Source organism: Rhinoderma darwinii, chromosome 13 (genome assembly GCF_050947455.1).
Source record: "Rhinoderma darwinii isolate aRhiDar2 chromosome 13, aRhiDar2.hap1, whole genome shotgun sequence".
In the NCBI taxonomy this organism is placed as follows: Eukaryota; Metazoa; Chordata; class Amphibia; order Anura; family Rhinodermatidae; genus Rhinoderma; species Rhinoderma darwinii.
In genome coordinates this window covers 24,297,321-24,313,070 of record NC_134699.1, presented here as the reverse complement: position 1 = coordinate 24,313,070, position 15,750 = coordinate 24,297,321, and the positions used below count along the sequence as shown (strand labels likewise).

General features: G+C 42.4%; 1 protein-coding gene across 1 annotated transcript in view; it reads right to left on the bottom strand.

Moving 5' to 3' along the window:
- Positions 1-1,746: 1,746 nt before the first annotated feature.
- Positions 1,747-15,750, bottom strand: part of NPEPPS (aminopeptidase puromycin sensitive) — a 33,664-nt gene continuing 19,660 nt past the window's right edge. Inside the window, exons 5-23 of the mRNA XM_075845588.1 lie at positions 15,474-15,581; positions 14,428-14,628; positions 14,251-14,347; positions 14,130-14,163; positions 13,461-13,575; positions 11,585-11,749; positions 10,823-10,927; positions 9,783-9,843; positions 9,547-9,656; positions 9,326-9,389; positions 8,900-9,039; positions 8,455-8,589; positions 8,115-8,334; positions 6,450-6,592; positions 6,318-6,374; positions 5,090-5,197; positions 4,800-4,955; positions 4,651-4,698; positions 1,747-2,959 (exon numbers count right to left, since the gene is read on the bottom strand). Coding sequence (XP_075701703.1) covers positions 2,807-2,959; positions 4,651-4,698; positions 4,800-4,955; positions 5,090-5,197; positions 6,318-6,374; positions 6,450-6,592; positions 8,115-8,334; positions 8,455-8,589; positions 8,900-9,039; positions 9,326-9,389; positions 9,547-9,656; positions 9,783-9,843; positions 10,823-10,927; positions 11,585-11,749; positions 13,461-13,575; positions 14,130-14,163; positions 14,251-14,347; positions 14,428-14,628; positions 15,474-15,581 — 2,220 coding nt within the window. The 3' untranslated portion in view covers positions 1,747-2,806. The remainder of the gene's footprint in view (positions 2,960-4,650; positions 4,699-4,799; positions 4,956-5,089; positions 5,198-6,317; positions 6,375-6,449; positions 6,593-8,114; positions 8,335-8,454; positions 8,590-8,899; positions 9,040-9,325; positions 9,390-9,546; positions 9,657-9,782; positions 9,844-10,822; positions 10,928-11,584; positions 11,750-13,460; positions 13,576-14,129; positions 14,164-14,250; positions 14,348-14,427; positions 14,629-15,473; positions 15,582-15,750) is intronic.

The following is a 15,750-nucleotide window of genomic DNA, read 5'->3' as shown; positions in this document are numbered from 1 at the left end:
GCCCCCAGGTCTGCCTGTAGTGAAGGCCTATGGCATGACCTAGCAGATGCCTGTCTGTTTTACACAGACAGGCATAATACACTGCAATACAGAAGTATTGCAGTATATTATAAATGCGATTGGATAAGGAGATTGGCGCTGTAATGTAGGTGACAGTAATGCTTTTTATTTAAAAAAAAAACGATCTTTTTTCACAACGTTCGGAGCGATTTTGGTTTATGCTAATGAGCTTTAATGACCAAGTGGGCGTACTTTTACTTTCGACCAAGTGGGCGTTGTACAGAGGAGTGTATGACGCTGACCAATCGGCATCATGCACTCCTCTCCATTCATTTACACTGCACTAGCGATATAGTTATATCACTATGTGCAGCTACATACACAAACCCTAACATTACTACAGTGTCCTGATAATGAATACACATGACCATCCAGCCTGGACGTCATGTGTATTCAGAATCCAACCTAACACAGCTTTACTAGAATGACATGCAAAGATCTATACATTTGAACACCAGAGGTGCTATTACAAGCAGATAATTGCCTATTTCGGCAATTTATTTTATTTTTTTAATAATACTTTCCAAAGTTACTCTAAAATGTATATTGAATTTATATATTTGTTATTTCTATTGCTGGCACAACCCCTTTAAGCTGCTTTGTACAGCATGAACTTCCTTTTAGCCCCTTCTTTCAAATCATTTCCATCTACACTGGGCACCATGCACCTCGCTCTGTGGCAAAAGTTGTACTTATCAGATTCAGGACATTTTTGCTGTTATTCCAGGACATGAGACTATTAGCCGTAATACATTGACGAACAGTATATCAGTGTTCTTGTTAGCACCTTCCGCCCTAAGGTCAATTTGTTTTGTGCCAAAAACGTGGATCAGTTTCCATTAGAAGGAAACATTCGACTGCAACACCCAGACCCCCACACGGTTCTTCTTAGGGCCTGTTCACATCACTGATCGCTTTCCGTTCATGCAACCCTGTAATCGACTGCGCTATTGATTCAGTCAAAAAAACAGAAACCTGCTGGAACGGGGACAAACGGAAACCATTAGCAAGGTTTCCATCACCATTGATATCAATGGTGATGCAGACGGAAGCTGTGGTTTCCGTTTGACTTTCCGTTGCAGGGTTCCACGACGGAAACCTCAGACGGAACCCCGGAACGGAAAGCCAACACTGATGTGAACAGGCCCTTACATCTTAAATCGCCAAAAACATTGTAAGGGCACATGTGCACAGCTGTGTACACAGAGCCTATGTCACGGTATATGGAGTCCCCACAGCTGGAACAAGCCACCTTTTTTGGGTCGGATTCCATATGAATACAAAAGAAAAAACCTCTATGAAATTGAAGACATAGGGGGATGTACAGTTTGGCCCCAAAGACAATGGGTGCCGTATTACAAATCAGGACAACTTTTACTTACCAGTCTGCCACCATTTTTTGACCTGGATCAGATAGTGAAACTGGCACATTGTCAAATTAAAAAGGTACAGTACAGGAAACTATGCAGTCACAGCTTCCAGATATTGTTTTTGGGGGGGGCTCTTGATTCATTCCGCATTCATTGAACCATTGGTTTATTTGTGGTGTGTTATTTGTAACAGCAACGAAGTCATACATATCGAGAGTGAATTAGGATCAAAATGAACGAGCCAAAATGCACAAATATACGTGCATCTATTTATCATGGACAATAAAATACTGATAACAGAAAGTCACGACCACTCTTTCATTACACACTCACATTGTTTTTATTAACGCCAACTTTTTTTTTGTCTTTTTTTTACATATTTTTTTTTTTTTAATTACTCCTTTTTGTTTTAAAACAATAGCACAAGAGAAGACTCCGGTAAGCATGTCCCAGAAGCAAGGCCCACGGCCCTGCCACTATGCCATTAGACTGCACAAACCCAGAATGTGGGTATAACCTAGAAATTAATTAGGGCGGAAAGCTGGGAGAAAACATCAAGAACATGGGCACAGTGCCTGCACCTTAATATTTCCAGCACAGGTAGGAAAAGAAGTCTACAGTATAGATCAGTACAGTACTAAACAGACCTCCACAATGCAGGACTCTCCAGTACCGGCCCAGGCCACAGAAGTACAGGGTGGTGGGCAGGAGATCAGTGTGAGTGCACACAGTCCCGCATTAATTACTCCTTCCAGAACAAGGGGTATAACGTCAGAACAGACAACAGGCAGCAAACAAGTACAATTTTCTGATGTGGGAGGATACAAGAGGTAATTTAGGACCAAACATGAAGTGAAAAGCCCTCACCAGAAAATAAAGAAAAAATAAAAAAAAAGTTCCGTCTATACCCAGCCACCTTCCATTAATGGCCTTGGCTAATGCACACTGTGATAACTCGTCAAGTTGCGGCCCGCTTACTGAAAAATAACCCTCTACACTGGTGTTTGATACCTCTACCTCACAGGAGTCTACAGAAACTTTCTTCTCCCCCGTCTACTCTCCGAATATCCATGGAAAGGGCACCTGGGAGATTCACAGTTAGCAGCTTGATGCTACTTCTATCATATATACAGATTCGACTTAGCAATTTAATAAAACCCCTAAGGAGTGGATTGGGAACGGAGCTGGATTCGATGGGAGCTTTCGTATTTTTTTTTTTTTACATTTTATCGTTTTTTTTGCACCAGCTTCCCAGTGGGTGGTAAGGGTGTTGAGGGATAAGGGAGGACGGGTACATAGCCTCCCATAGCAGGGGGCCTAGGGTTTAGCCTGTTGGGGCGGTGAAAGAGCAGGCGGATGGGAATCACTGTGCGCAATCACACTGTAGAGGAGGGCGACTTGCGCAGCAGTAGATACTGATGCATAGCATCTGCATCTCTCTTCAGCCAGGCAGAATTCAGTAGGATATTTTCACAGCACTGTTGCACTGTACGCTCAGCAGAGGGCGCTGGATGAGCATCGAAGAACGCCTGAAAAAAAATAAATAAATAATTTAAGGCAAAGCATTCAAAGATTATTTTTGTATGGATAATAGTATGGATGCAGGCCATTGGATAACTAAGGCTTCCTTCACATCTGCGTCAGGGCTCCGTTCCGAAGTTCCATCAGAACGGGACCCTGACTGACAAACAGAAACCATAGGTTTCCGTTTCCATCACCATTGAATTCAAAGGTGACAGACCCGGTGCCAATGGATTCCAATAGTCTTCGTTGTGCAAGGGTTCCGTCGTTTTGACGGAATCAATAGCGTAGTAGACTATTTGAAATCAATGGTGACGGAAACTGAAACCTATGGTTTCCGTCAGTCCGGGTCCCGTTCTGACGAAAAACTGACGGAACGGAGCACTGATGCAGATGTGGAAGTAGCCTAAGAGTGATCTGCATACAGAAGAATGCTGGAAGGACACAGTTCACTCTCCCCATGCGACAGGCTCGTGACCATTTTGAGCAATGTGCAGTGTTTACCATTTTTTGTGACTGAAGAGAATTTTAGCTGTCACTTTGAGAGGACAAGGCGTCAGTCCAATCTTTTACTAAAAACAACCACTTGTGTCTTCTACCTGCACAAGGCATTGGCTGCGAGAACACACACACCTGGGGGGGGTGGGGGGGGGCGAGCATTCAAAATTTGTTTAAAAATGTTGCTACTATTCTATTACACAGTAGGTCTTAGAGTATAGGTTAACCTGAAAGCCAAGCATCTATACCAGTTGTTTGTAAATACTCCAGCTGCTGTGAAACTACAACTCCCAGCATGCCACGATAGCTTTTGGCAGGAATAAATAAGCATTTGGCTGTCAGGGCATGCTGGGAATTGTAGCTTCAAAACAGCTGGAGTGCCAAATGTTACGGACCCCTGCAAAGTCCATTCTTTGATGTGGTGCATTGTGTAAGATGTAGTGTTTACAAGAGTCACTGTACAGACAGAAAAATGTACCTCTCCTACCAAGCACTGTACTACTGAACAATTGCATTATTGGATTTTAAAAAAATGGACGCTATGGAACGCAATTTAATCTACAGCAGACTTACAGGTCTTAAAGCACTATATTATTTTATCCTACCCTAAATATTAAATTTTTTCCCAAGTCAAATAATTCAGCACACAAGGAAGATGACCTCAGTTAGTTCATGTTAAAAAGGCTCTGTCACCAGATTATCAAATCCCCCATCTCCTATTGCATGTGATCGGCGCTGCAATGTAGGTAACAGTAACGTGTTTTTTAAAAAATAATAATTTTTGGCTAAGTTGTGAGCAATTTTATATTTATGCAAATGAGCCTTTCTAATGGACAACTGGGCGTGTATTGTGTTTGTAACATCTGGGCGCGTTTACTTCTTTCACTGCACAATCACACTGTGCTGTGGATCATGCTGGGCTGGAACAATGAGAAGTGCAGGACGCTGATTGGTCAGCGTCATACACTTTTCTGTACAACACCCAGTTGGTAAAAAGTAAAAACACACCCAGTTGTCCATTGAGAAACTCATTAGCATAAATCTAAACTAGCTCATAACTTGCTCAAAAATAATCGTTTTTCAAAATAAAAACCACTGCTGTTCTCTACATTACAGCGCCAATCAGATTATGTAGGAGATAGGGCACTTATAATGTGGTGACAGAGCCTCTTTTAATCACCAGATTACATGAACCGCTTACCTTGATCTCTGCCGCCATTTTTTCACTAGCAAAGCCATCCAGAGATACCTAAAGGAGAAGAACAAAAATTTGTTAGCCAGAAAACACTACCTATGCCACCTGCTTGTAATGAAGCAATAAGCCACTATGAAAGCAAGAAATGTTCATACTTTTATGAGTCGGGAGATAAGGAAGCCACCTTGGTACCGGTTATACAATTCCTCCCAGTTTTCCTTCACAAAGGTCCATGCAGATTTTCTGCCTTGCTTGCTGGCTCCAGCGACACCTCCAATTACAGACACTGTGTCCTGAGGACGTACCTCTTCCTAGAAAGCAAAAATAAGGACCTTGCTGGTCACCAATATTCTATCCTCGAAATCGGATGTGCTCTAAAAACCATGAAGCAGCTGCTGCTGTGGGGGGGGGGGGGGGGGGGGGAGAACAGAAACGATAAACTTACCGAAAGTGAAAAACTTAGCACCTTCTGGATTAACTCCGGAGAAGAAATGGCTCCAAGAACTCTCTCGATCCTGTTTTTTTCCTCCTGCATGTCAGCTTGTTTGTGGAGCTAACAGTCGGATTAGAAGCCGTAGTAACACATGTTAAGCCAAGATTTCTCCACCATTATGGAATATTTTAGTTTAACTTAACAGGTTTTAGAGGTCACATGGGGCAGCAAACATTTTAAGTAGAATTCAGAAGTTGTATTTGGCCAATACCACATAACCATCCAGTGACTCCTCTCAGATCTCTAAGGCAAGGTTTACACGTTGAGGATTCTTTCCAAATTTAGGGACAGATTCCAGCATGTTCATCATGGATAGGAAAGTTGTGGATTAGTTCTACTGAATGGGGCTATTCTGCTGCAGAAATCAGGAGTTTCAAACGCACATTTACTAAAAATAAATCCACTGCAGATTTACCTAGGAAGAATTCATGCCATGTGAACAAACCCTTACAGTATATTTGTTTTGGCAGTAGCAAGGGCCACGAGCTAGACAGCAATGCCTTGTGTGAACGTAAATGATGCTTAGCAACATATACTGATCATGCCAATAGCAAATTCTATGGTGGCAATATCGAAGAAGATCAATAATAAACTGTTCTGAGCAGCTTGGCCCCCCCTGCGTGTCCAGCCGTGTGATGGATGCGGAGGACTCCTTCAATGTCCGTTTCCAAGGTTGTCCAGGATTAGAAAAACATGATGATTTCTTCCTAAAAACAGCTCCACACCTGTCTGCAGGTTGTGTGGGGTATTGCAGATCATCCCTATTCACTTTAATAGAGCTGAGCTGCAGCAACAGATACAACCCATGAACAAGTGTGGCAGTGTTTCTAGAAGAAAGCAGCCATGTTTTCTAGTCCTGGGCAACCCCTTTGATTGCGCACTGATGCACTACTCGTATCTTGGCTCTTCCTAGTCTAGCTCTACTTCTGATCGTGATCTGGTTTGCTTCATGTTCGCGAGAATGTTAGTATCATAATTTTCAGTTTCCTCCTATTACAAAAAAAGGGTAATCAGACTCCGATTAAATTGTCCCTAGTGTGTTTGATATAGGGAATTTAGATTGTGAGTGATGATCTGTGCGCTGTGACACACCCACACACACACCCACTACGTCTGCCTTAAATGTTGTGTGAACAGATCCTTAAGGTTACATTATAGTAATGACTTTATTAAAACACACCTTCAGCATGGTATCCAATGTTGTGGTGTCTCCATGCTTTAGCACAGTCACATAAACCTGTGAATATAGATCCTGGTGTAAGTAGGTGTTGTGATTTTGGAGAAAAAGGTGCAGTAATAAAAAATAACTAACCGGGCTCCTAAGGTCAGCACTCAGAGTGTTCTTTCCTTCTACATGGTCCTTAAATCTGCTACGTGCTTCATCCAGGGTAGGTTTATGTCCAGCTTTTCCCAGCTTTCCTAAAACAAGCCCCCTCAACAGTGCGTCCAAGTGTCCTATGGAGGAAAGTAATATTAACATGAATAAAACTGCTACAGTAGGGACAGCATCGCCAAAAATGATGTTTAGCTTACCCTTCCAATTCAATAACTGTACATTCATTTTGTATTATGCTTTGTTTCGCTCCTAGAAATCTCCCCTTACCATCTCTTAAAAGCAGACAAGGAGCGCTTTAAGGCCCTGTTCACAGTTTTCTGGTGCTAATTTTGATGCGGAAACCGCGCCAAAATATGTCCAAAATCGCCCCCCCCCCCCCATTGATTTCCATGAGAGGCAGAGGCGTTTTTTCCCCCTCGGGCGGCTTTTCATCGCTTGAGGTGTAAAAACACAAAAAAACGGCACGTCATTGTTTGAGCATATTTCGCAGCGTTTTTTGCCTGTGGTTCTTGCATTCGCTACAACGGCCGCGGCGAAAAACGCCGAAAAAAAAAAACGCAGACAGTTCAAAGTCGGCCTCAAAATTCCTGAAGGAACTCTGAAGTAGATTTCTTCAGCCTGCAAAAAAGTTTCGATCAATACAATATACCTTTTATTGAGGTCCTTCTACCCTTACAAGTGGTCAGTTCCTTATGCTTGATATTGCAGCCGCTGCGTGCATATTTGATCTGTTGTGCGCCCCCTCCTTCCTTATCCCTCACCCGGTTAACATCTTCCTCCCCCCACATATTCTCTACATATAGCATTTTGCACAATAGATCTCATTACTTATTTTGCCTACTAGTAATAATGAAGTCATGACATTCAATTTCACTGTAGACTGAAAAAGAAAAGTTTATTTTTTTCTTTAACCCATCTGCAATGAAGCCTGCTTGGCCACTAGATGTCAGCACAAACTGCTGTTTTTCATAATTTATTTTGACAGCTACACATTATAAAAGTAGGCCATACACATTAAAAAGCAGTCGGTACAGACAGCCATCTTCCACCTTCTCATAAACATGCAAGCGTTACTGGAATGATCATGCATATTTATTTTAATGGACAATTGGCAGCAGCTTATAGGCTGCCGCAAGAAAATAGTTGAGGGTTGTACAGGATTAGAGAAACATGGCTTATGTCTTGCAGCTCAGCTCAATAGTTGAGAAAAACAGTCCTGAACAACCCCTTTAAACTATGGTGTATTAGAAGAATAAGGGTCCTATTACATGTCTTGATATAGACAGTGAAAACGAGCGCCTATCAAAGCAGCTAGTTGATCGGCGCTCATTTGCTCTTTCACAAGGAACAATGCTTCGTAATGTATGGAGTCAAGCGATCGTTATTACGGTCGTTCGTCCCCATACATTGGCATCATGTCTACACAGGGATTGTGCTGCGGACAATCATAATATTTATTGCTGCATAAACTATACGATCAGCCGATGAATGAGCGTTTGGTCGGTCGACTGATAGTTGGCCTGTATACATAGGGCAATGATCGGGAACGAGCGTTATGAACACTCGTTTGCCTGATCATTGGCCCGTGTAAAAGGGCCTGAACTCTAATGCTTTGCAGAACTAAAAATATTTATAACCTACCCTCCCCAGGTTTGGGGTCCCAGCCTAAACGTTGCCCAATCGGTGAGAAGATCTCTCTGATGAAACCTTGAATCTCCTCGTGGAACTCTGTGTGAGATAAGAGTGTGGACAGGATCCCTAGATTACAGCTCAAGTCGCTCCATACAGTGTAATTAGGTTCATTCACAAAGGCCTCCATGACTTTAAGGACTTCAACCGTGCTGATGATGCCGGCTCGCGCCTGAAGGAGGGACACACACAAATGATACTGGGAAAGTAGACGGTTTCACCTATTGTAGCAACACAAAGACAGAGGGCAAATATTGCAAAAACAATACTGTAATTTCACCACCATACTCACCAAGGAAAACAGATCATTCTGCAGGCCTAGCCTGTCCACTGGCTGAAGGGAGAGATCTCGAATACCAGGCAACAAACATTCCAGCATAGAAGGGCTGTACTGAGTGCGGTAGAAACCAACGGTGCCCGGATTTAGCTAGGTTGGATTAGAGCAGAGTGAAGCATGTAAAGGAGATTTGAGAAATTCTGAAGGGACTTGAGATATAATCCAGTTAGCAAATGAGGAACATTAACAATTTCAAGCTACAGGTATGTTCTTTCTGAGGAGTGCAATTTGAGAAAGATGGTGAAAAAAAACCTCAGTTGGCAAAGTATCATTTATAAGTCATACCATCAGAGGACAGTATTGTTCCCACCTTGTAGATGACATCACCAGTAGGAGGCGGCTTTCACGACCTGCGGCTAAGACATACAATGTTCCAGTTATGCAAGACATTTAGGCTCACCTTAACCCACTCGTCTGAGGTCACACCTTCTAGAACAACAGTCATCTCTGGCTTGTCCATTAGTAATCTCAATTTAGCGGAGGCTGGGGATTCACTGGTGCAGATGCTGATCGGTACCATCCAAAGGGGGCTCTCCTCACCTGAGCGAGGGCAATAGGAGGATGTTATATGGAGAGAGGGGCTGGAGGCTTACCAGCCAACCTATCATCGGGAGAATAAAGGAGATAAGAGAAATAGGAAGAAAGAAAGGTAGGATAGCTTTGAGCAGCTCCAGAAAAGCACACGTGAGACTACAATGACAGTACTGTACAGGTGTGCAGTATTGTCTGCAAAATGTGATCAGGTGAGACTGCTACTGTAGCCATGTTTAGGGCCGCTCATGGACCAGAAGGGGCAAAAGAAAAAAAAAAGCCTGGAAAGTCTTACCATTATGCGGCCCACTGGCACAGAACTTCTTTTGTGACAGCTTTAATATCCGTGTGTCGTCTTTCTGAAAAACAAAGAATTATTATCATGCCCTTCTCCCACCTCCCCTATTACAACCATTACATATATATCATTGAGCAAAGCAGGTTCACTGGAGAGCGATGACGGACATACAACAGGGAGCTTCATGCGGCACAACACATTCCTAAAGGTCTAGTTACCTGCTCTGATTCCATATAGATTAATGGGAAACCCATCTGCTTGGTCCATGTACTCATAACAGCAGCAATTGGCTTCCCACTGGCTTGCTCAAGAGACTCCCATAGGTCCTCTGCAGAAAAGAGCACTCATTTTACAGCTGTGCGAGGGGAGCTGAGTGGAAAAGGGAAGGTAGGTTTGGGTGGAGGCATCACTATAATTTAAGAAATGGTTAGCAACATGCAGGGCCATGAAATACCTGTAGCAGCATTCTTCTCCTGGAATTTGATGAGGTATTGGTTCATGCCTTTACGGAAGTCCTACGTTCGTAAAAAAAAAAAAAAAAAAAAAAAAAGTGAATTCTACAAGCAGTGATGGAAAAAAAAATGTTTTTGAATAACCCTCTCTCATATTAAAGTTCAGATCAAAGGTGATGCTGCTAGCGGAATCCTTTGTGATCAGCAGTCAGTGCTGGGGGAAGCGTTCCAGCTATTTAGTGAATTGTTAAAAATATTGCGATGTATGTGGATTATGGCTAACAAAATAAACCAGGGGTCGGCAACTTTTGGCACTCCAGCTGTTGTGAAACTACAACTCCCAGCATGCCCGGGCATGCCTTTGGCTGTAACAATAAAGGCTTTGGCCGCCAGTTCATGCTAGGAGTCGTAGTTATTTTTGTTTTTTTATACAACAGCCTAAGGTGTGCCTAAGGTTGCTGACCCCTGAAAAACATTAAAGGGATTCCCTGGAACTTTTTTTATTGATGGCTTATCTTTAGGATAGGTCACAGCATCTTCGCCGATCAGCAGACTTAAGGGGCCGCAGTGATGGACGCTATTGCCTCTTCAATGTTTACAAGGCGTAGCGCCGTACACTTCCGTAGAAGCTGTCCCTGGGATTGCAGCTCAGTTCCATTAACTTGAATGGGACTGGGACTTAAATCCCAGGCACAACTACAAAAGTGCACGGCGATGTGCATGGTAAACTACGAAGAGGCGGAGAGGATTATCAGTCAGCGGATAGGCAGGCGTGTCGGGACTCGGACCCCCACCGATCTGATATTGAAGACCTATCCTAAGGATAGGCCATTAAAAAAAAAGTCCTGGAGAATCCCTTTAAATTTATTTCACTTCTGTTCCTCTAGTTGATTTTTAATGTCCATTAAACTAGAAGTTCATTAAAAAAAGATAGAACCATGTTACTTTGCCAAAGCGATTTAAAAGATTTTTTAAAGCAAGGGGTTTCTATCCACTCCAATACCAGATAACTTTCCAAAAAAAAAAAAAAAAAAAGACTCACCTCATCTCCAATATAATCATGTAGCATACGAATAACAGATGCTCCTTTGCTGTAGGATATGGCATCAAATATTTCATCCACTTCAGAGGGATGGCCCACATTGACCTAAATAGAAATAAAAAAAACACACTTCGTTGCTTTATTTAAAAAAATAAATTAAAAAAAAACAAACACAAAAATAATACATACAGTTACCTAATCTCTACTACATAAGGGTACTATCGTCACATTCAACCACTAGGGTGTAGTAATTTCACAGTGCCATTTTTAAGTGTTTTTCCCGGTATGGTAAAACGCTTCTTATATTGTGGCTCTCCCTCCTGGATTGGAGCGAACCTTATGATTGGGATTATAGCACAGTACCGGTTATAAATTTGACATTTGAAAAAAAAAAAAAAAAAAAAAAAGGCACCCAAAAGGAGCATAAAAAACAACTTTCAAATGTTACTTCACTACATCCAATACTTGGCATAACGAAGAGAGTTATGTAAAATGTCTGTCACAAGTAATTCCAAATATATCATGCATTTGTTTCCTAATCGTGACACAAATTGTGGCAAAATTCAAGACTCTTTTCTATGTGAAGCGTGACACTAATGTGCCCCATTCTGTTAGAAAGTTGCACAAAATATGAAGTTGAGGATACATTAAGGCAGAAACTGTAATAAAGAAAGTAGGATGTTAAATTAGTTTTGGGTGAAGCCATTGTTTATCTATATCAAAAGCCCCAAAAAAATTATTATTTAACATCAATGCCAGTACCTCAATCGGGTGACTATTTTCCAGTGCGTCCAGTTCTTGAGCGCGAGTGTAATCGGCAGAGACAAACTGCGTCCATATATCATATTCTGGGAAGCAATGATCCACACAGAGGTATTCAATCCAAGAGGCAAAGCCTTCATTTAGCCACAAGTGGGTCCACCATTCCTGCCAGAGACAAAATATAATAGGATGTAAAACGGTTAACCTTTACAGGACAGGACCACTGCAGAATATACTAATTTACGGACGTTATTTTTGCTGTTCCGAGAAACCATTAGAGAATTAAGCATACCTAGTGTACTGAAGCCAGAAATGGTTTCAGGGGCCTCCGTTAGGGGCCTCCGTTAGGGGCCTCCGTTAGGGGCCTCCGTCACAGAAACGGTAAAAAATGCCAGACAAAATAGAGTAAATCACACCACGGAGAAAACCCAGCAGAATCCCTTAAAGTCAAGGGGTTCCATCAGGCACCGATGGTGTCCGTAATGCAATAGATCCGGTGCTTGTAGTATCTTCGTTGTTCTGTTTCGATGACTGAGCAGAGCAACGGAGTACCGGATGTTGCTGTGAATGAGGTCATACCTGCGGTTTTTTTGCTCTTTCAGGCTCCCTGAAAGTCTGTTAAAAAGAAATATTTTCACTCTCCCTGCCGGTGACGCAGCTCTCCACCCACTCCTCTCAATTCACGGTAGACAAATTTATTGGGTGCTGAGGAGGTTTGTGAATATTTACAGAGAGGCTGCAGGAAGATGAGGAAGAAGCCACATTCCATTTACAACAAAGGCATATCAGAGTCGAGCCAAAGATCAGGGAGGCCTGGCGGTGCCCAATCCTTGGCTTTATTTTCTAGCAGCACAGTTGAAGGGATGGGAAACAAGTTCCTACATAGCGGAGAAACAGTTAGCGTGACATGGGGAGAGGCCACCTCTGTATCTGCTGGAAATTGGGGCTCAGGGCAGACCTCCAGATGAGATACCAATGTTATTAGTGTTATTCAAATTGTAGCATAAGAGCAACATGCAGGGCTTGAAAACTTGTAACAACTTATTAACGCCTTAGTGGAAAAATCCGAAACTTGGGGAAGTTCAAGCCTTAGAGGGATTTCTCCATTGGGAGCGGTCAGACGTTCATAGTGTCACAGCTGTTCTCCGAGGACAGCGTTAAATTGTTCTACCAGTATCTCCAGCTGCGCCATGCCCTGGAGGTGCAGGCTACAATGACTCATATTACAGTTTCCCCTCATCCTATACTTGATACTTCTCACAGGGACTACAAAAGGAATTCTCTAAGATCTATAGGCGCCTCCTAGATTCATTGCATATATGAGCAAAATGGGAGATAGATGTGAGGCCTTTAACTGATGAACAATGGGGGAGATATATTAGCGAATACACCCGGATTATCCTTGAATGAGGCCCAAAGATATTCTCAGATGCTGTTAATTCATAGAGTATATAGAACACCTGTCTGGTTACACAGAGTTGGATTTAGAGGAAATGCAAACTGTCCTCGCTGTGATGGAGAATGCCCACCTCCTACATATTCCAGAAAGGACCCAATAGGGCACATTCCCACATCGTGAATATTAGCTTTGATACAGAGAGTGTATGTTATCTCGGTCCAGGCAGATCAAGCTCTGTATTTTGGGACTGATGGAAGACAGTGAGGTCACTGAGGGAATTCCGATAGGAATTCTTAGAATATTATACCAGGCTAGAAAGTTGATCGCCCAACATTGGATACAGTCACTCACCTCCAAGTATACATACATTACTATAAAACTGCAGCGAGTGTTCCTCCCCACGGGCTACTATATTTATTATGTTTTGATTGACATGGAGTGAGCTTTACAGGAAATAAAAATGAAATGAGCACATACCATAGTAACTAGATTCCCAAACCACTGGTGTGCCAGTTCATGTCCCACCACTAGTGCCACCCACTGGCGAGAGGAAGAGCATGAGTTCTTAGGATCAATAAGCAGTGCAGTCTCCCTAAGAAGAAAAATAAAACGGAAATATCTTAAGTATTGTAAACACAAATCAACGTCTAAAGTAAGCGGACTTTAGCGAGCCTAGACGTCTATAGAAACTCTTAAAGGAGTGTCCACCAAATGCAATGTATTAAAGGGGTTGAAAAGCCATCCAAGCGCTCCAATGTCAATCTTATAACTCTTCATACAGTTACTTATCCCGTACGGTCCCTAGTGTTTATAATGACAGCAGCCGAATGTCGGATGGAATGAAACGTGACCGACAGTGCTGCTTTTCTGTTGTATTATATCACACTCATTTGCAGGCGGACCACTGCATGTCACCTGCAGTATTGTACAATATCTTCACAGAAATGTGCGCACGTCAATAAAATAAATACAGCACACCTTTCTAGGAGAGGCAAAACAGCATTTCTCCAAGTTGTATGGTTGTCTTTAAATCCTAAGGAAGCTTAATATAGCTTAGATCATGAGCAGCTGTAACGTTACCATTGTGCAATGGAGATCCTTTGACCTCACTACCAGGAAAGAAGGCTAGGAAAGCAGTAAACGTACCGGTAGGTGACCAGGCCCCAGTTCTCCATGGCTCCTGTGAAAAAACAAATAGAAGGTGAGCGATGGAACAACAACAATGACAGCGTCATCTGTACCACAGCCCAGTGAGTGGAAACTTTACCAGCTGCAAAGTCTGCAATTGCGATGAGGTCAATCTTGGGAAGAGGATAAGGAACATTGAAGTAATCCTTATAGAAAGGCAGAGTTTTAGCAGCAACCTAAAATGAGAGAGAAAAATTGTTGGCGAAAGACTGAATATTAGTTAATGAATACATAAACGTAGCCAATGGAAATTTACCTCTAAGGCGAATTTTCCTTGCTCTGCTTTTCCAACTGGTGTATAAACTCGGACCAGCACTCCATCAGCAGACCGCGTCTCCACGAAGTCATATTCTCCCACAACAAAGGCCACAAGATAGGTTGACATTACAGGGGTGCGTGCAAACTTAATTTCCACCAGGTTCTCGTCTTCTGGGTATGGCTTGCGCTCAATTAGGTTCTAAATAATGTAATATAAAACGATGCAGAGTAAGAGAAAAAAGAAACTATAACAGTTAAAGTAAAATAAATTGAAATAAAAATGTCTGTACTAGCAGATTACTGCCCGAATAAAATGTCACAGATGTTACCTCTTCAGCCAGTAAAAAAATAAATAAAAAAATAATGCATTGACAAATCAACTTTTTGACCAATGTTTCTCATTTTCATTGGTCAGAAATTATGGTTTGTGTAACAAATGGCAAATGACTACTAGTGCTCAATATTAGGGGAATTCTATGGGATATGCCATAAAGGTCTGATAGATGCGGGTGCCACTTTTATCTCTAGAACGGGGCCCCCTAAACCGGTTCTGCCTTGCTCGGCTCCCTGGCCACATCCTGAATAGATAGTTGGGAGCTAAGGAAATATCGTAGTTCGCCGTGCTATGCGGTTTCCATAATTCCCATTCCCTTCTATTGGATTTCCATAAATAGGGGCCCCTTTCTAGAGATAGGTGCGGGTCCCAGAGGTGGGACCTGCATCTATTGGTCATTCATGGCATATCCTGTGGATATGCCACAAATGACCAAGTTGGGAAAACCCCTTTAACTTTCACATGTGTGTGTGCTGGCACTCTCGCACGTGAGTAGTCTATGTTGAGCTGTGTTCTGATAAGGACAAAGCATCGGGGGAGTAGGGTTACAAAATCTTTTCTTGTTCAACTAATCCCTCGTTATGGGTGAAGGTAACCATTTCATAGTACAGATATGAGAAAAATGAAAGCGGATAAACTCTAATAGGAAGAATAAGATATTAGCTTACAATATGCACTATAGACAGAAGAGGACTCAACATAACATTTACCATGTTTGACAAAGCTACTCTGTCTTTGGGGACAATCAGAATAACATCAAAGGTTGCCTTGATAGCAGGTTCATCCCAGCAGGGGAAAGCTCTGCGTGCGTCTGTGGCCTGTAAATAAAACAGACAGATTCCACGTCACAGGATTATAACAACTAGAGTGGCCTGAATAAACATAAAGGTCTCAGATCTTCAAAGGGATTGTATCATGAAGAGATCTCTTTACTAAAGAGCCACCCCAGTGATAAGCAGATCATTGCAGGTCTGACTCCCGAAATCC